This window comes from Hoplias malabaricus, chromosome 4 (genome assembly GCF_029633855.1).
Source record: "Hoplias malabaricus isolate fHopMal1 chromosome 4, fHopMal1.hap1, whole genome shotgun sequence".
In the NCBI taxonomy this organism is placed as follows: Eukaryota; Metazoa; Chordata; class Actinopteri; order Characiformes; family Erythrinidae; genus Hoplias; species Hoplias malabaricus.
In genome coordinates this window covers 34,974,725-34,988,538 of record NC_089803.1, presented here as the reverse complement: position 1 = coordinate 34,988,538, position 13,814 = coordinate 34,974,725, and the positions used below count along the sequence as shown (strand labels likewise).

At 40.0% G+C, this 13,814-nt stretch overlaps 3 protein-coding genes across 6 annotated transcripts in view; 2 read left to right on the top strand and 1 right to left on the bottom strand.

Moving 5' to 3' along the window:
• Positions 1–3,446, top strand: part of myo9ab (myosin IXAb) — a 79,755-nt gene extending 76,309 nt beyond the window's left edge. For all 4 annotated transcript variants that reach the window (XM_066666998.1, XM_066666996.1, XM_066666997.1 and 1 more), the window contains one exon: positions 585–3,446. In XM_066666998.1, the coding sequence (XP_066523095.1) occupies positions 585–991 (407 nt within the window). In that variant the 3' untranslated portion in view covers positions 992–3,446. The remainder of the gene's footprint in view (positions 1–584) is intronic.
• A 2,144-nt stretch (positions 3,447–5,590) lies between these two features.
• On the top strand, positions 5,591–9,097 carry plex9.1 (PML-like exon 9.1). The gene is made up of 3 exons (XM_066667005.1): positions 5,591–5,753; positions 6,040–6,099; positions 7,782–9,097. The coding sequence occupies exons 1-3, from the start codon at positions 5,693–5,695 to the stop codon at positions 8,300–8,302; spliced, it is 642 nt and encodes a 213-aa protein (XP_066523102.1). The 5' UTR covers positions 5,591–5,692; the 3' UTR covers positions 8,303–9,097.
• Positions 9,086–13,388, bottom strand: rsl24d1 (ribosomal L24 domain containing 1). The gene is made up of 6 exons (XM_066667006.1): positions 13,153–13,388; positions 11,318–11,431; positions 11,154–11,226; positions 10,986–11,049; positions 10,755–10,840; positions 9,086–9,973 (listed from the first exon to the last, which is right to left on the bottom strand). Exons 1-6 carry the CDS (start codon positions 13,231–13,233, stop codon positions 9,906–9,908), a joined length of 486 nt encoding a protein of 161 aa, XP_066523103.1. The 5' UTR covers positions 13,234–13,388; the 3' UTR covers positions 9,086–9,905.
• Positions 13,389–13,814: the final 426 nt, after the last annotated feature.

The following is a 13,814-nucleotide window of genomic DNA, read 5'->3' as shown; positions in this document are numbered from 1 at the left end:
CGAGCAGATAAATGAGAGGCAGTGGAATAATGGACGTGCATGTATACCTTACCAGTGTGAATTGTATGTCCAAGCAGTAGACACCAGGTGACAGTAAAATTTAACCCAAGGAGCACAAGATTGTATAGCTTTTAAACCTATTGAACCTGCTAAAAACATATGATATTCCCTGTAAATAAATGTGGAGCAGTTGTGGTGTGACCTCATAATAGTAACAAGTTTGAAATGAAGCCAGGAATGTTCATAACTGAGGAAGAAGCACACAGTGCCCAAAAGTGTCTGTACGGTGTGGAAGAATGGCTTAATACACAAATGGTATATGAATATATGGCTCATTCCACCTTTACTCTTCTCACTAACATTTATTAATGGATCGTTCTTCACAGAAAACATTCTGTAATCCAGTTACATTGAGAAACAGCACACTTGGATAAAGGACTACTTTCTGCATATTTAAGTAGATCAGTGGAGAAATATTAACTTGAATAAGTCCACAGTTTGTGAGATTTTGTGAGTTATTTAAACACCAGGTATAGTCTCGTTGGTTTGATTACAAGAAAATCTGCTCTGCATCTACTTTGCAGACAAAAACTGTTCCAGGATGCGCTGTAGGAAAACAGAATCCAAAAGCAGACGAGCTTTGCAGCGGCAGCCCGAGTCTCTGGATTCCGTGGACTCGGCTGTGGCATCTCTCTCCTCCGTCTCCTCCACTCCTCAATACCGCTTTCGCTCCTCCTCCTCCGGCCCTCTCTTTTCCTCTCACTCAGGGGCTGAACAGCACCTGCTCCCTGAGCAGGAGGCATCGGAGAGACCCCAGCTGACCACTCGATGCGCATCCAGTTCAGAGAAGACACGGCCAAGAAGCAGAGGAAACAGGAGCTGCCCGCCCAAACCAAGAGAGTCTGGAGAGGGAGGAGGCCGGCGCAGGGACACTGAGTTTGGCTCAGTGCAACCTTTAGTAATGTATGGAAATAATGAGTTTATGGTGTGAAGAGGACAGGCTGTACCCTACAGGCGGAAGCTGGTATTCAGAGCGCTGTTGGACTGAAACACTCTTCTCACAATCAGATCACCTCAGAGCGGAGAAGAGCAAGAATGAGGTACGTCTGAAAGAAGAGAGCCGTGGATAAAGATTGAGGTCTCGGGACAGCAAGCGCACGCTGAGCTCACTGCTGGCCACACTGACTCAGACTGACTCAGCCGTTCTCAGTTTCAGTGGTGGATAAAGGGCAGGTTGTATGTGAAGGTTTACACATCCCTGGTCAAATCACATGTCTTTCTAAGTGAAATACAATTCACGTACTCCTCAATATGAGCACTTATATATGACTAAGTTATGTGTCAACAAAATTACACATAAAGTTCTGCATATTTGATGTTAACATGTAGAAAGTAAAACAAGAAATATTGACTGTGCCAAAATGTCTGCATGGGGCTAAACAGCAATCGTGAACTGAAACGAGAAGAAGGATGTGTACCTCACCGAAATATGTCATTTGACCAGGAGTTCCCAAACTTTTGCTACTACTGTATGGTGGAGGTAAGCCTGCCAAAGCAAACCCTTCCCTCACATCTGTGTGACGCACCCTGCTGTAGAGAGGACCTGCTGGACTGGTCCTTATCTCACTGCTTGACTTTTAGCTGTCCATACTCATGTTTACAAAACTGAGCCAATTAGAAGTCGTCCGACTTCAACAGACTGCACAATGCTTTGCTACCACTTTTTTCTTCACAGTACTGAGATGTCAGTGTTTCAGGCATCACTAATGTGCTAAATATGTAAAATAATGATATTGTATTATTCAGAGGGGAAAAAATGTACATAACAAAAAAAATGCAGTGCTGCTGGATGGTCGATGTGAAAAGCGTTTACTTGTCTGGAATCTTTTGCTAATTACAACGGTATGTATGTTTTTTAGGTGTCTGTGTGTAAGTGTTGTCGTGTAAGTGTGTTTGCAATTTTTGTTTTTCACTTTATGGAAATATATCAGTGGAGGATAAAAGGGAAAGGCAACAGAGATGTGACACACGAACAGAGAACAGCCATGATGTAGCTATTACCATTTCATAGCCATATTTACATTTAAACATTGCAGTTAAAACATGCCTTCTTTAGGTTTCTTCCTTTACTTTGTTTAAATTTGGTATACACTTGTGTTGTTGTTGTTGTTGTTGTTTTTTTTTAACAAATCAGGACTTGAAATATTTGTTCCATCTAATTGTGGTGGTTTTAAATACTGTCCCTTTTTAATGTGCTATTCCTTTTATGTAAATATTACTTATTTTGAGTTTAATTTCCACCAATGAGATGTTTTTCATTCAGGCCATCTGCAATCACTGCTTGTCTCTATGCTGCAGACTTTTGATCAAAGTCCTCTTTAAAGTTATATAATTATTTCCCAATATTTAACATTCACATACCATCTAGCTTCAATACTAGAGAAACAGCAAATGGAAATATCTCATGTATTCTCTGAGTAATCGTGTACTTATATACAAGCAAACTTACGGCAGTGAGTTGGGCATATATACTGTAGGACATTTAACAGATGAGTGTATCCATCATTCCCTGAGAAAGTGGAGTTTTTCACTTCTTGTTACTGTTACAATAGCTGTTACGATTAAATCATATAATCTGCCAGTCTGTATATGGTATAACGTTAATTATGGTGTGACACGTCAAGCGAAACGCAGCTCTGTCTTGAACATACTATGGTAACTCGCAATTATTCCTTTTTTTCATGCAGCTTTTGAAATACTAGACAGATCTAAACATAAGATAATCTTGCCCTTTTGTCCACTGTATGACACTATGAACTCACATGTTTTTTACTCATTAATTCAAGACTCCTTCATCCCAAAGCCAGGTCTGTGTAAGTGTCTCCATCTGTTCCAACTTTACAGTATCAGAAGCGTTTAGAAACAGCTACACGTCTGAACACAACACAAGAAAGAAGGAAAAAAACGGCATCTGTGTGCATCGTGATGTAACTCTCATACGTGAATGTACTAATCACTGGAAGGCATGCTTCACTCTATTCTTCACTTCTTTCTTTGACGTCTGTACAATAAAAAACATGTGTAGGAAGAGTGTAGGTAAAAAAAAAAAGAAAAACAACACTGTTTTAAAGGATATATTATCCTGTCTGTGATGCTAAATGTTGAATGATCCATTTTGTGTTTTGACAGTTTAGATAAAGTCAGAAGGAACCAGCTTGTGCATTGATTTTTGTTTCTGAATTATTATTATTATTATTATTATTATTATTATTATTATTTGTGTGCTCTTAGGGGCACATTTACCTGTGGTGCATATGTTTCTTTAATTACAAAATTGTTTTATGGATGTTATGTTTATGGAGGAATATAATGAACATCCTCTTATTAAAAATGGACATGAAACATCTGTACACTGACTCTCGAAAGTCAAAATAAAAAAATATTATTGGAACTGACTTTGTATTACAAGAGTTTTTCGCACTTTGAATCCTGGAGGACACCGTTTAATAATTACAGGGTACAACAGACACTATTTAAAAAGATTATACTCTTCTAAGTGTGAATTTTTGACTTGTGTCTGCTTCTAAAGCATATGCTGAGTTCTGATTACAACACTGTGCAGCAGCAGACAGGGAAAAGCACTCAACACGGCAGTGATGAGAGCTCACAAGTGATTTTTTTCCCCACTATCACTACAATACCCTACCTATCAGTCATTGTGCAGAAACCTCACCCACTCATTGGGAATCCCTATAATGCCATCTATATTTTAAGGGTTAGCCACTGATCTAAAGCTTAATAAAAAAAATCTGTGGAATCTATGGAAAAGTCATCACTTTTTGTTCAAGTAAGAATTAAACAGTGAAGCCCCAAAAATTAATTCCAGAGCAGATGTAGTCACTCAAAATGTAAATCCAACTTCGTGAAACATCAGAACAGGGCTTTTAAATCGGGTCATTTCTAATTAAAAGGTACATTTTGGCCATTTTGGCATGGTTCTCTTTCTTCTCTGCTCTTGTTTTTGCCATATTTATTATGGTGTTTTAATTTCTCAGTGCCCTGTGTTTGATTTGCTCAGTTTAACCTCATCTAAACGGCCCGAACTCTACATAAGATGCAGAACAGCTCATTTTATCCCGTATTTTCAGACACAGGATATTTTATTTCACGGTTTGTGGAAGGATAGGAGCTCCGGATCCAAAAAATAATATGCTAGTGCAATAAAAATGTAGGCCTTTCAAAGCCTACTGTTGTATGAAGTAGGTTTGTTTACGTCAGATGAAGCTTTAGTTTTATTGTGTACACTGGCCAGTGTTTCCCTTTAATGAAATGGGTTTAATAGCTATAGTGTGTCACATGGAAGCAATTGCCAGCTGTAAAATTTATTGCTTTATGCAGTTCCACTCTAGCTACCACTTACACAGAAGAGTACAACTCCCAGATCTTCTGTTGACACCACAGCCATTATTTCAAAATCTTTCAGCCGATGTGATTAAGTAGCCTTAAACAAGTGCATCAGTGTTGGTCAGTGAGAGGACTGATGGTTCTCTGTGTTTGATCAGGCATTTCCACTACTGCATGTTGAAGGTGGGATTCTAGATGAGATGGGATACTGTATTTCTGGATGTGTCTTTCCCCTAAAAGTGGGTCTGGTTCAAACCCTCATCCCGGGGTTTAAAAGGGTCAACCCAGTCAGCGTTTGTGTTCAACCGAAGTGTGAACATGTGATAAAATGCGTCATTCTGATTTGTGCTGCGTCTGACGTATAGTGCTGAGGCTTTAGAGTTGCCCCTCCTCCTGGTCTGAGCCAGTCGCAGCGTTGGGCCCACGTATATGTGAGATCAAACATAAGATTTAACTGAGGAAAACAAACACAACTAACACAGAGAAATAAATGTACTGATTAACCATCGTGAAAACGTGAACGGAGAAAAAAAGAACCAAGCTAAAGTAATTAAAATCCACAGCTTCTGCTCCACACTCCGGGCTCTTGAACTGTGGCTCGTTCTCATTTAAAGTAACAGGCGCTGAGACCGGTCATTCTGAACACGACTGTTTCAGACAGAAGAGAACGGTGGTGTGACCAGTGTATGACAAAGACGTGTCATTAAAACTGTTAATCTGAAGAAAAGGGGGTATAATAATGGGTCTTTTTTAACCCAAAGTGCAGCTCGGGTTTAGAGCTGAGCTCGGCCGCTTTTTAAAGTCTGTTTTGTGTTTCACCTGTTTCCCACGTGACTGCGCTGCTGTTCTGGTAAACTCTAGATGGCTGAAGGGGCTTCAGCTGTGTATTTGTGTGTAACTGGTTTCACTCTCGTTGTGGGGGCATATCTTCCTTGTGGAGACCAGTTTGTGGTTGAATTATTAAGCTTTAAGGTAAAGCTTATGATTTAGCTGGATGTTAAAGTTAGACGAGTAAACAGTGGCTAAGACTGGGGTTGAGTCTCCGCGATAAGTCCCCACAATGCATGAAAACAAAGTCACGTGTGTGTGAGTGTAACAGCGAGGGTGTGTACAGGGTGCAGTCCTAATTCCTGTTGGTTGTGTCAGATCTGTGTGGAAATATCACATGATACACATCAGCCCCGAAACGAAAACGAAACTAAGTTGTCAGCTGCCGTCTTCTTCTCTCTCTATAACTCCCTAATTCTCCCTCTCTGGTCGAGCTCGGTGGTGTTAACGCGGTTCAGTGATGTGTTTCTTGTGGTCTCCGTTCGCCCTGCTCCACAGACTCTTCAGCTCCCAAACACACGGTACGACCTCCCGCACTCTCCGGGTCTCGGTTCAGGCCTCGCTTCAACATGGCAGCCATGTCGTTTTAACGGTTAGGGGAGTGTAGCAGTGATTTCTAATCTGTGCCCTTTCGTTTCAGCTCAGGTTCAGTTGGAGGGTGGAGGGCGCCTCAAGTGGTGACAGATTAGTAGTAGCCTGAGGGTCAATAAGAGCAAGCCGCTGTAGTTCTCTCACACTTTTCTCGCTCTAAATAAATAAATAAATAAATCATGGACCATGTGCTCATGACAAGACCTGTTTTCACAGGTGTGACTCAACACGGAGAAGAGACGCTGGTGTTTTTCGACCTGGAAACCACTGGACTGGGTGAGTGAACTAAACCAGCCCTCGGGCCCTGACCGGCACAGCCCTGGTTTAAACCATTTTAATTGAAACAGTTTTCAAGTGAAATCTCATGCTGGAATCAGGGTTTAATAAAATATGAGCGTGGTGTAAAACCTTGGTGGCTGTTTCACCAGTGTTCCACTGGTAGGAAAATGTTGAGAACATACTTAGGAGGGTGCTGAAATAGGTTTATAAATAAATAACGCCTCTAATCTTCACTGATGAAGTCATTTGAGCTCGTGTTTTAGTCTTTGTCAGTGAGAAATTGAAGGTCCTTGTGATTCTTCCCAAAGGAAATTGAGTTAGTGAAGGTGTAGTGAAGATCTACAACACCTCCATTTTACCCGAGCATGGACACAACCAAATGTCAGTGATTTACCAACGTTTCAGTTAGTGCTTCACATCTAAAAAATGAACCATATTGATATGATACCAGGTGTGTGCCAGTATATAAATAATCAATGTTATAAATCACAGATTAACATAAACTAAAAAGCAAATGCTTATGTTTGTGCTAAATAATGAATGTTTACTTGCAGTGTGCACATGCACCAATATTGATTATTGCATTGATTATCAACAGGGGTTTCCTCAGTAATCTGTGAATACCACGCACTCAGAGTGTGTATGGTATGATTATGATTAAAAACCTCTATACACCGTGGAAAATGTTGAAAAAACCTGAAAAACACGTATCTACATTTTTGTGAATTTTTAGTTTATTTGAACACAGCAGCTGTCCTTCACACTGTGTGAGAATTTCATGACCAATAGAAATGCTCCAAAATAACTTGGAATTATACTTGTTTACAGTGACTTCCGTTGAAAGTTAAGGTGGTTTTTTTTTATTATTTTTTATTTTTTTTCTCCCTGTAAAATTACTGGACTGCACGGTGGCGCAGCAGGTAGTGTTGCAGTCACACAGCTCCAGGGACCTGGAGGTTGTGGGTTCGATACCCACTCCAGGTGACTGTCTGTGAGGAGTTTGGTGTGTTCTCTCTGTGTCCGCGTGGGTTTCCTCCGGGTGCTCCACTTTCCTCCCACAGTCCAAAAACACACATTGCTAGGTTGATTGGCGACTCAAAAGTGTCGGTAGGTGTGAGTGAATGTATGAGTGTGTGTGTGTTGCCTGTGAGGGACTGGCAGGGTGTATTCCCGCCTTGCGCCCAATGATTCCAGGTAGGCTCTGGACCCACCGCGACCCTGAACTGGATAAGCGCTTACAGATAATGAAAATGAATGAATGTAAAATTACTATTTTGGGAGATACACATATTTCATGGGACAGCAACAATAATTCAGCATGAATGGTAACAGTTTGTTGAATGGTGGCTAAACTCCAATTACAGTACTGTCCAAAATGACAGCCAAGAGAATGCCAGTTATATTACTGTGTTTTTATAACTTATAAACAAATAAATAAAAATGAACAAAATTACAGTAATGATATACGTAGATGTACATCATTTATATTTTAGCTGTTTATATTTTTAGATAAATGTCCTTCAGAAAATGTCTGGAAATAGCACTGATGTATAAAACCATTAAACAGTCCAAACTAGTAACACTCCAATATTGCAGCATGTTTCACTTCTCAAAACGGTCTGTTTCACTGAGGGTATATTCAGCTTGAACCCAGAATCTGCATTTTTTCTCCCCTCCAGACACCTCTAGCTGTGATATAGTCCAGCTCTCAGCTGTCAGTGGGGAGCAGATGTTTAATGCCTACCTCTTGCCTCGGTGCCCTATGACTTTTGGAGCCTCTAAAGTCACAGGTCTGACAACTAGCCGCAGAAGACTCCTCCTGCACGGGTGTCCAGTGGATACCATCCCCATTACAGAGGCTTTAAAACGGTTCATCTCCTTCCTGAGGACCTTCAATAGACCTGTTCTGGTGGGTCACAACTGTCGGCGCTTTGATTGTCCCATTCTGCTGAGAGTCCTGCGGAAGTTTTCTCTGCTGGAAGACTTCTTAGACGTGGTTTGTGAATTCCTGGACACACTACCCCTGAGCAGAGAGATGTTTACACTGCCAAAGTACTCTCAGCCTTTCCTCGTCCAATTCTTCCTTGACAAGAGCTATGAAGCGCACAACGCCACAGAGGATGTCAGAGCCCTGCAGGATCTCTACAGAGAGTGGAGGCCAAGCAGAGAGCTGACCAACAGACACAAGTTCAACTTGTAGTAGACTTGTAGTTTATATCTCTTTAGTGATTTCAGAGTAGTTTCTTAATATATAGACCCTCCTGAGTCATAAGCCTTGGGAGAAATAGTTGAATTATAATCTGTGGTCGGTTAAGCCTAGTCCTGGGCTACGCCACAGTATAAATGAGGAAATCCATAGAAAAAGAAAATCAACCCTACAGGGTTAAAAAGAGGATCTAGAACAGATAAGACCTGATGTGATTTCACCCCACACCTGTGTTCCTGCTGTTTCATATGGTACGAAACCGGTATCGACATTTTTCAGAAACTCTGCTACACGTACAGAAAAGCCTGGATACAGAGTTACAGGCACCTTAATAAACCTCAGCTTTATTACATTGACTTTTTAAACACAGAACCATATCAAATGACTACCATGTAGAGTGTAGGTAGAACACTAAGGTATAAACAGCACTCAAGAGTCATGTAACATTTCTGATATCATCGATAACAGGCAGAACTGATCAAATGGCAATATGGCTGATCTCTGTGCAGTAGCACATTAATGTGGGGACCCGGAGCTCCTACCAAACTCTGTGGTATATTGACAACTGAAGTGTGTTAACTGGACTTTCACATCAGTGACTAATACTGTAATTATTCATTCATTTCAATCATTGGAGCAAGATAACTTTTACACATGAAATATAACCCTGTATATAGGTTTATGTTTCTGGTGGTTTATCAAGGACACCACCAACGGTGACATTGTGACTTAACTCGGGTCTTATCTGGGCAAGATGATAATTATATTAAAATGTTTTACTTCATTTAATTAGCGTAGTTCTGTGTTCCATTGGTATAGGCTTGAGTTGTACCTGCTGTAAAACTAAAATATCTGCCTATAGTTTTTATTTACAAAATATAAAAAAAGGGGAAAATTCTATATTAAAATATAGCTGTAAAAAATCGTAGCTTTTGTATTGTATTTCATTCATTGCATTTGATGGCGAACACCAGCCACTTGTAGTTAAATGTCCAGGGTTATTAAAGTTTTATTAAACATCCCAATCTTACACTGACCATTTACCTCTGGCATAAGGTGCCCTGTGTGCACCAGTCAGAAATGACTGAATATTAACCATTGTTAAATATATAAAGAGAAATAACTATCATATGATACTAAACAGGTTCATCACAAAAGCATCTTTTATAACACACTTATATTGTAAAAGTGTTATTGTACAAGAGGTGGAATTACTCCAACAGAAATTCAGAGTGTGAAGGTCAGGTGAGTCTTTTTTACAGTGACAATCCAATTGTTAGGAACATTTAGCCAATGTTTGTGTTTGTGTGTGTGCCATTTATCAAAACAATTGCATACATTCTGGCCACTTACATGAACCAGAGAAGTTGGTTCTGGGTTAAATCTTAATCCTAATTCTGCCAACAAATCTTTTTATCCTGTCTAAATTCCAGTGGGTATCCAGCCCAGTGCTCTTTGTGAGCTGACAGATGTGTTTTCAAAGCTGGCTGGACAGTCACAGGAGTGACATCTTTTCAGACTGGTGCTTTTATAGACTAGTAGCCTTGGTGTTCTTTTATAAGGTCCCATTATGTTCATGTGAACTTTGAAACAACATTTAATCATCCATTTCCACGTCTTCGGCCAATTTCTGCACCATCTTCTCCTCCAGCTTTCTGGCTTCTCCTAGAAGAAAAGCAAAGAATATGTAATAAATCACTCATCCAAATTACAGAACAAAACTACAGCCACAGAACATACACCATTAAAACAAAGGAATAATAGACACCACAATTAGGTCAGAGAACAAAACAGGAATGCTGCATCTCGAAAAACAATAAAGCCCCATTTTCAAGGCAGTCAGCTTTGTGTGAGGTGATCTGCAGCACATTTGTATTTTTATGCATTTAGAATCTATAAAAATAAACAAAATTACAGAAATATTGATATTCTTCATTTTTTTTTAGCTACTATATTTATTTTTTCATTCATTTAAGCGCTTATCCAGTTCAGGGTCGCGGTGGGTCCAGAGCCTACCTGGAATCATTGGGCGCAAGGCGGGAATACACCCTGGAGGGGACGCCAGTCCTTCACAGGGCAACTATATTTATATTTAATACATTTTTTGAAGATTGTCCTTCAGAAAATGTCTGGAAATAACAATACTCACTATGAACAGCTGATCTTAAATTGTCCCTCACTCCACCTCAAATAAAGAGGTCAATTAATTTATTTTTAAGAGTATGTTTACAACTGGACTTGACGTGTCTGACTTATGCTTCACACCATAGGAGAATATGTTTTTAATGTCAGTGTTGAACTGAGGACAATTCAGCTGTGAAAAGCAGAGGTACTGGGATACGGCTCACGTCAGACTACCATTTAAACAAAGGGAAGAAAAATGTTCTTCTCTTGTTAAGCATGTCCCTGATTAAACATCACTGAACGACCTGTAAATGACACCTACCAGCATGTGGTGCTTTGATGAGGTGGATGTTTTTCTTGACTTCTTTGATGTCTTCTGCCTTCTCCAGCTCTTTGCCCTTTTTAAGTCTTAATAAACAGGGGGAAAAATGTGAACTTACAATATTTATAAAAAAATATATAAATATATTAAGGGAGCCTTTTCATTTCTAATGATCAGGTGTGGAATACAAATCAAAAGCTTTTAATTAAAAGCTTTTGAAACTAGCCTCACCTGTTCAAGATGAATCGAGCCTGTCGTTTCTGTTTGATATTTTCGACCTTCTTCATAGCTTCCACTACAAAGTGAAAAGAAAATATTTACACCATGCAACAAAACGTACCTTCGTTAGAAACACTACAGTCGTGCAGAAATATATACCTCAGTTGAATAATAACATACCTGTCTTGTTCCATAACACTCTGTTGTATTTGACTGGGATATTTCTGCGCTTTTCAAACTCCAGAGAGTTATCCTGTGACAGAGGATTGACAATGATTTGGACAACTCTTAAAAATTAGACATTTTAATGAAGCATTCTTTAATATACACATTAAGACCCTTACCACAGTCAGTTCTTTGCCTGCGGATTTTCTGAATGCTTTGGTCCACCTGGTCTTCCTTGGATTGCGCTTCTTCTTGAAGTTTTTGTGGCATTTTGATTTGCAAAATCTAAACACCTGCAAGAGAAATAGGATTCCATACCACAGAATTAGAAAAACAACTGCAGTATATTCAAGACATTCAAGCACTGATCTTCTCCCTCAATCTATGGCTGAGGTGCCCTTGAGCATGGCACTGAATCCACAACTGCTCCCTAGGGAAGTCTGCTCACCGCTCTGGGTGTACGCTCACATCCCCAAGTGCACTAGAGTGTGTGTGTGTGTGTGTGTGTTCACTGCCACAGATGTGTTAAATGCGACACATTTTGTTCAATGACAAATAATTGCACACATTCTGAACCTCTTCCAAATCTGTCAGCTACCTACAGTATATATTTCAGCCCACACTTTAATCAGTAGCTACAAACGAGGGGCACATTGTCATAACATTCAGTGTTAGATTCCGGATTCAAAAGTGGTCACTGCTTATTTCACAATTTCATTTTTAAGATTAAGACACAGAAGACATTTGTGAGACACAAGCAAAAGCGTAGGTGCAAAGCCCATGTTTAATATTCAAGAAAGATTCAAAATGGAGTTTTATGTTATTCTTTACAGACGGTGAAGGCATCACCCTACTATGTGTTTGTCCTCTTCAATGTTCAGGACCAGCACTGAGCAGGTCTAGTTTGAGTGACAGATCATTCTCAGCACTGCTGTGACACAGACGAGGCGGTGGTGATGTGTTGTTATGTGTTGTGCTGTTACGAGTGGATCAGACACAGCAGTGCTGCCAGAGTATTTAAAGCCCTCAGTATCACTGCTGGACTGAAAACTGATGGACAGTGGGAGAGATGCAAGACAGTGGCTTTTTACATATCATTGCTGTACATAGAAATGTATTTATCTCCAAAATAGCATCTTTACAGGAGAAAGAATAACCTTATTAACATTCAATGGAAGGGAATGTAAAAGATTTGATTCCAAGTGTGAACTATGGGGATTTAGTAAAATTATATTATACTAAATTATATTTTTTTATATAAAACAAGTACAGTTAATCGGTAAAATGTAATCAAAATGTTCCCATAGTTCACACATGGGGTCTAGTGATGTATCTGCCTTTTATTTTGCCTTTTTCATTCATCCTCACCTTTATCTCGTGAACATGTTAAAGCTGGAATGAGGGGGAGGGGGTATTGATTACATCAGTGTTCATTTTCTCCAGTATGTCTGAACACTGTGTCGACTATACGATGGTTCGATTTAAATGCACATAAATGTAATTAATTACGATTAACCACAGCAAATTTGGCACTTTAGCTAGATTTTTTCCAACAAAGCGACGGCTCCGAGTATTCCGTTTTATATCGAGTTCATCAAGGCTCTAGTTCAGTGTCGTTTCAGAAAACCCTTAATGTTTCATTTCTAAAATGTTTTACCATTATTTGACATTAAATCAGAGACGAGAGCGTTTTAAAATCGTGTTCTACACTAACTCAGTACACTACCTCGGCTCTGTGCTTAATGTGCTCTTTCCTGCTAAAGTTAACAGACAGTAAAGACAGAAACGTTATCAGACAGCTTTTACAGCTATATTACAGCTAAACGTAGCTGAGTCATGAAACCGTTGTATAAATGTTTGGCTTACAGGCACTGAAAAGTCCAATTATAATATTTAGTTAGCATAGCATTAGCTAACGTAGCTAGACTAGCTTACGCTAAGCGCCTCGCCGTCGGGACCTGACCGTTAGAGAGAGCCCTGAAAATGCCCTGTACAGAGCAGATAAAGTCAGTACCTTGCAGTCGTTGCGAACAAACATCATGCCGTGTCCGGGGTAGACCGGGCCCGAGCAGAAATAACACTTTTCTATGCGCATGGTGTCCGAAAAACAGCTCCCCGATCTCAGGACATGTGTTTACGGCTCGGCGTGGACTCTCAGAGGAAACCCTCAACACACACTTCCCCCACTCACACACACACTCCTCTCAGCGCCGTCTGCAGAGCGGGAATACACACTGCAGCTCTCTGACCGGTCCCGAGTTCTGGCCCGGAAAAAACACCCCAGTTTCCTTTAAAACACCCCAATGTCCACCCGCAGTCATCAGTTAAACCCCTAGAATTCCACCCCTCGTTATCAATATTACATATATATATATATATGATTTCCAAGAACAACAAAATCCATAATGATTTAAAAGCTTAAATCTAATAAGAACCTCCTCACACCCCATAGTTGAAAAGAATCTGGAATAATGTCCCCATGATGTAATTGGTTTAAGCAAGTTGCTTAGACACATAAAAATGAATTCCTTTTGTAACGAACTGTCAGTTTTTCTCCACATCTCCACACAGTGGAACTGGAACTGTGTTCTCTTTGGCACAGTCAACCACATGATCCTCCTGATGGTCCTCAGCAAGCTTGAAATCACTGGTCTGGCCTGGAAATGGCTTTCTGGA

Bases quoted from the DNA above. Each gene is read 5' to 3' on its own strand.
- plex9.1 (XM_066667005.1), top strand. From the start codon at position 5,693: ATGTGTTTCTTGTGGTCTCCGTTCGCCCTGCTCCACAGACTCTTCAGC. The intron at 5,754-6,039 runs GTACGACCTCCC...CTGTTTTCACAG, and splicing joins CTTCAGCTCCCAAACACACG to GTGTGACTCAACACGGAGAA. The intron at 6,100-7,781 runs GTGAGTGAACTA...TCTCCCCTCCAG, and splicing joins CCTGGAAACCACTGGACTGG to ACACCTCTAGCTGTGATATA.
- rsl24d1 (XM_066667006.1), bottom strand. From the start codon at position 13,233: ATGCGCATAGAAAAGTGTTATTTCTGCTCGGGCCCGGTCTACCCCGGA. The intron at 11,227-11,317 runs GTAAGGGTCTTA...CCTCTGTCACAG, and splicing joins CAGGCAAAGAACTGACTGTG to GATAACTCTCTGGAGTTTGA. The intron at 10,841-10,985 runs GTGAGGCTAGTT...CTGTTTATTAAG, and splicing joins GCTCGATTCATCTTGAACAG to ACTTAAAAAGGGCAAAGAGC.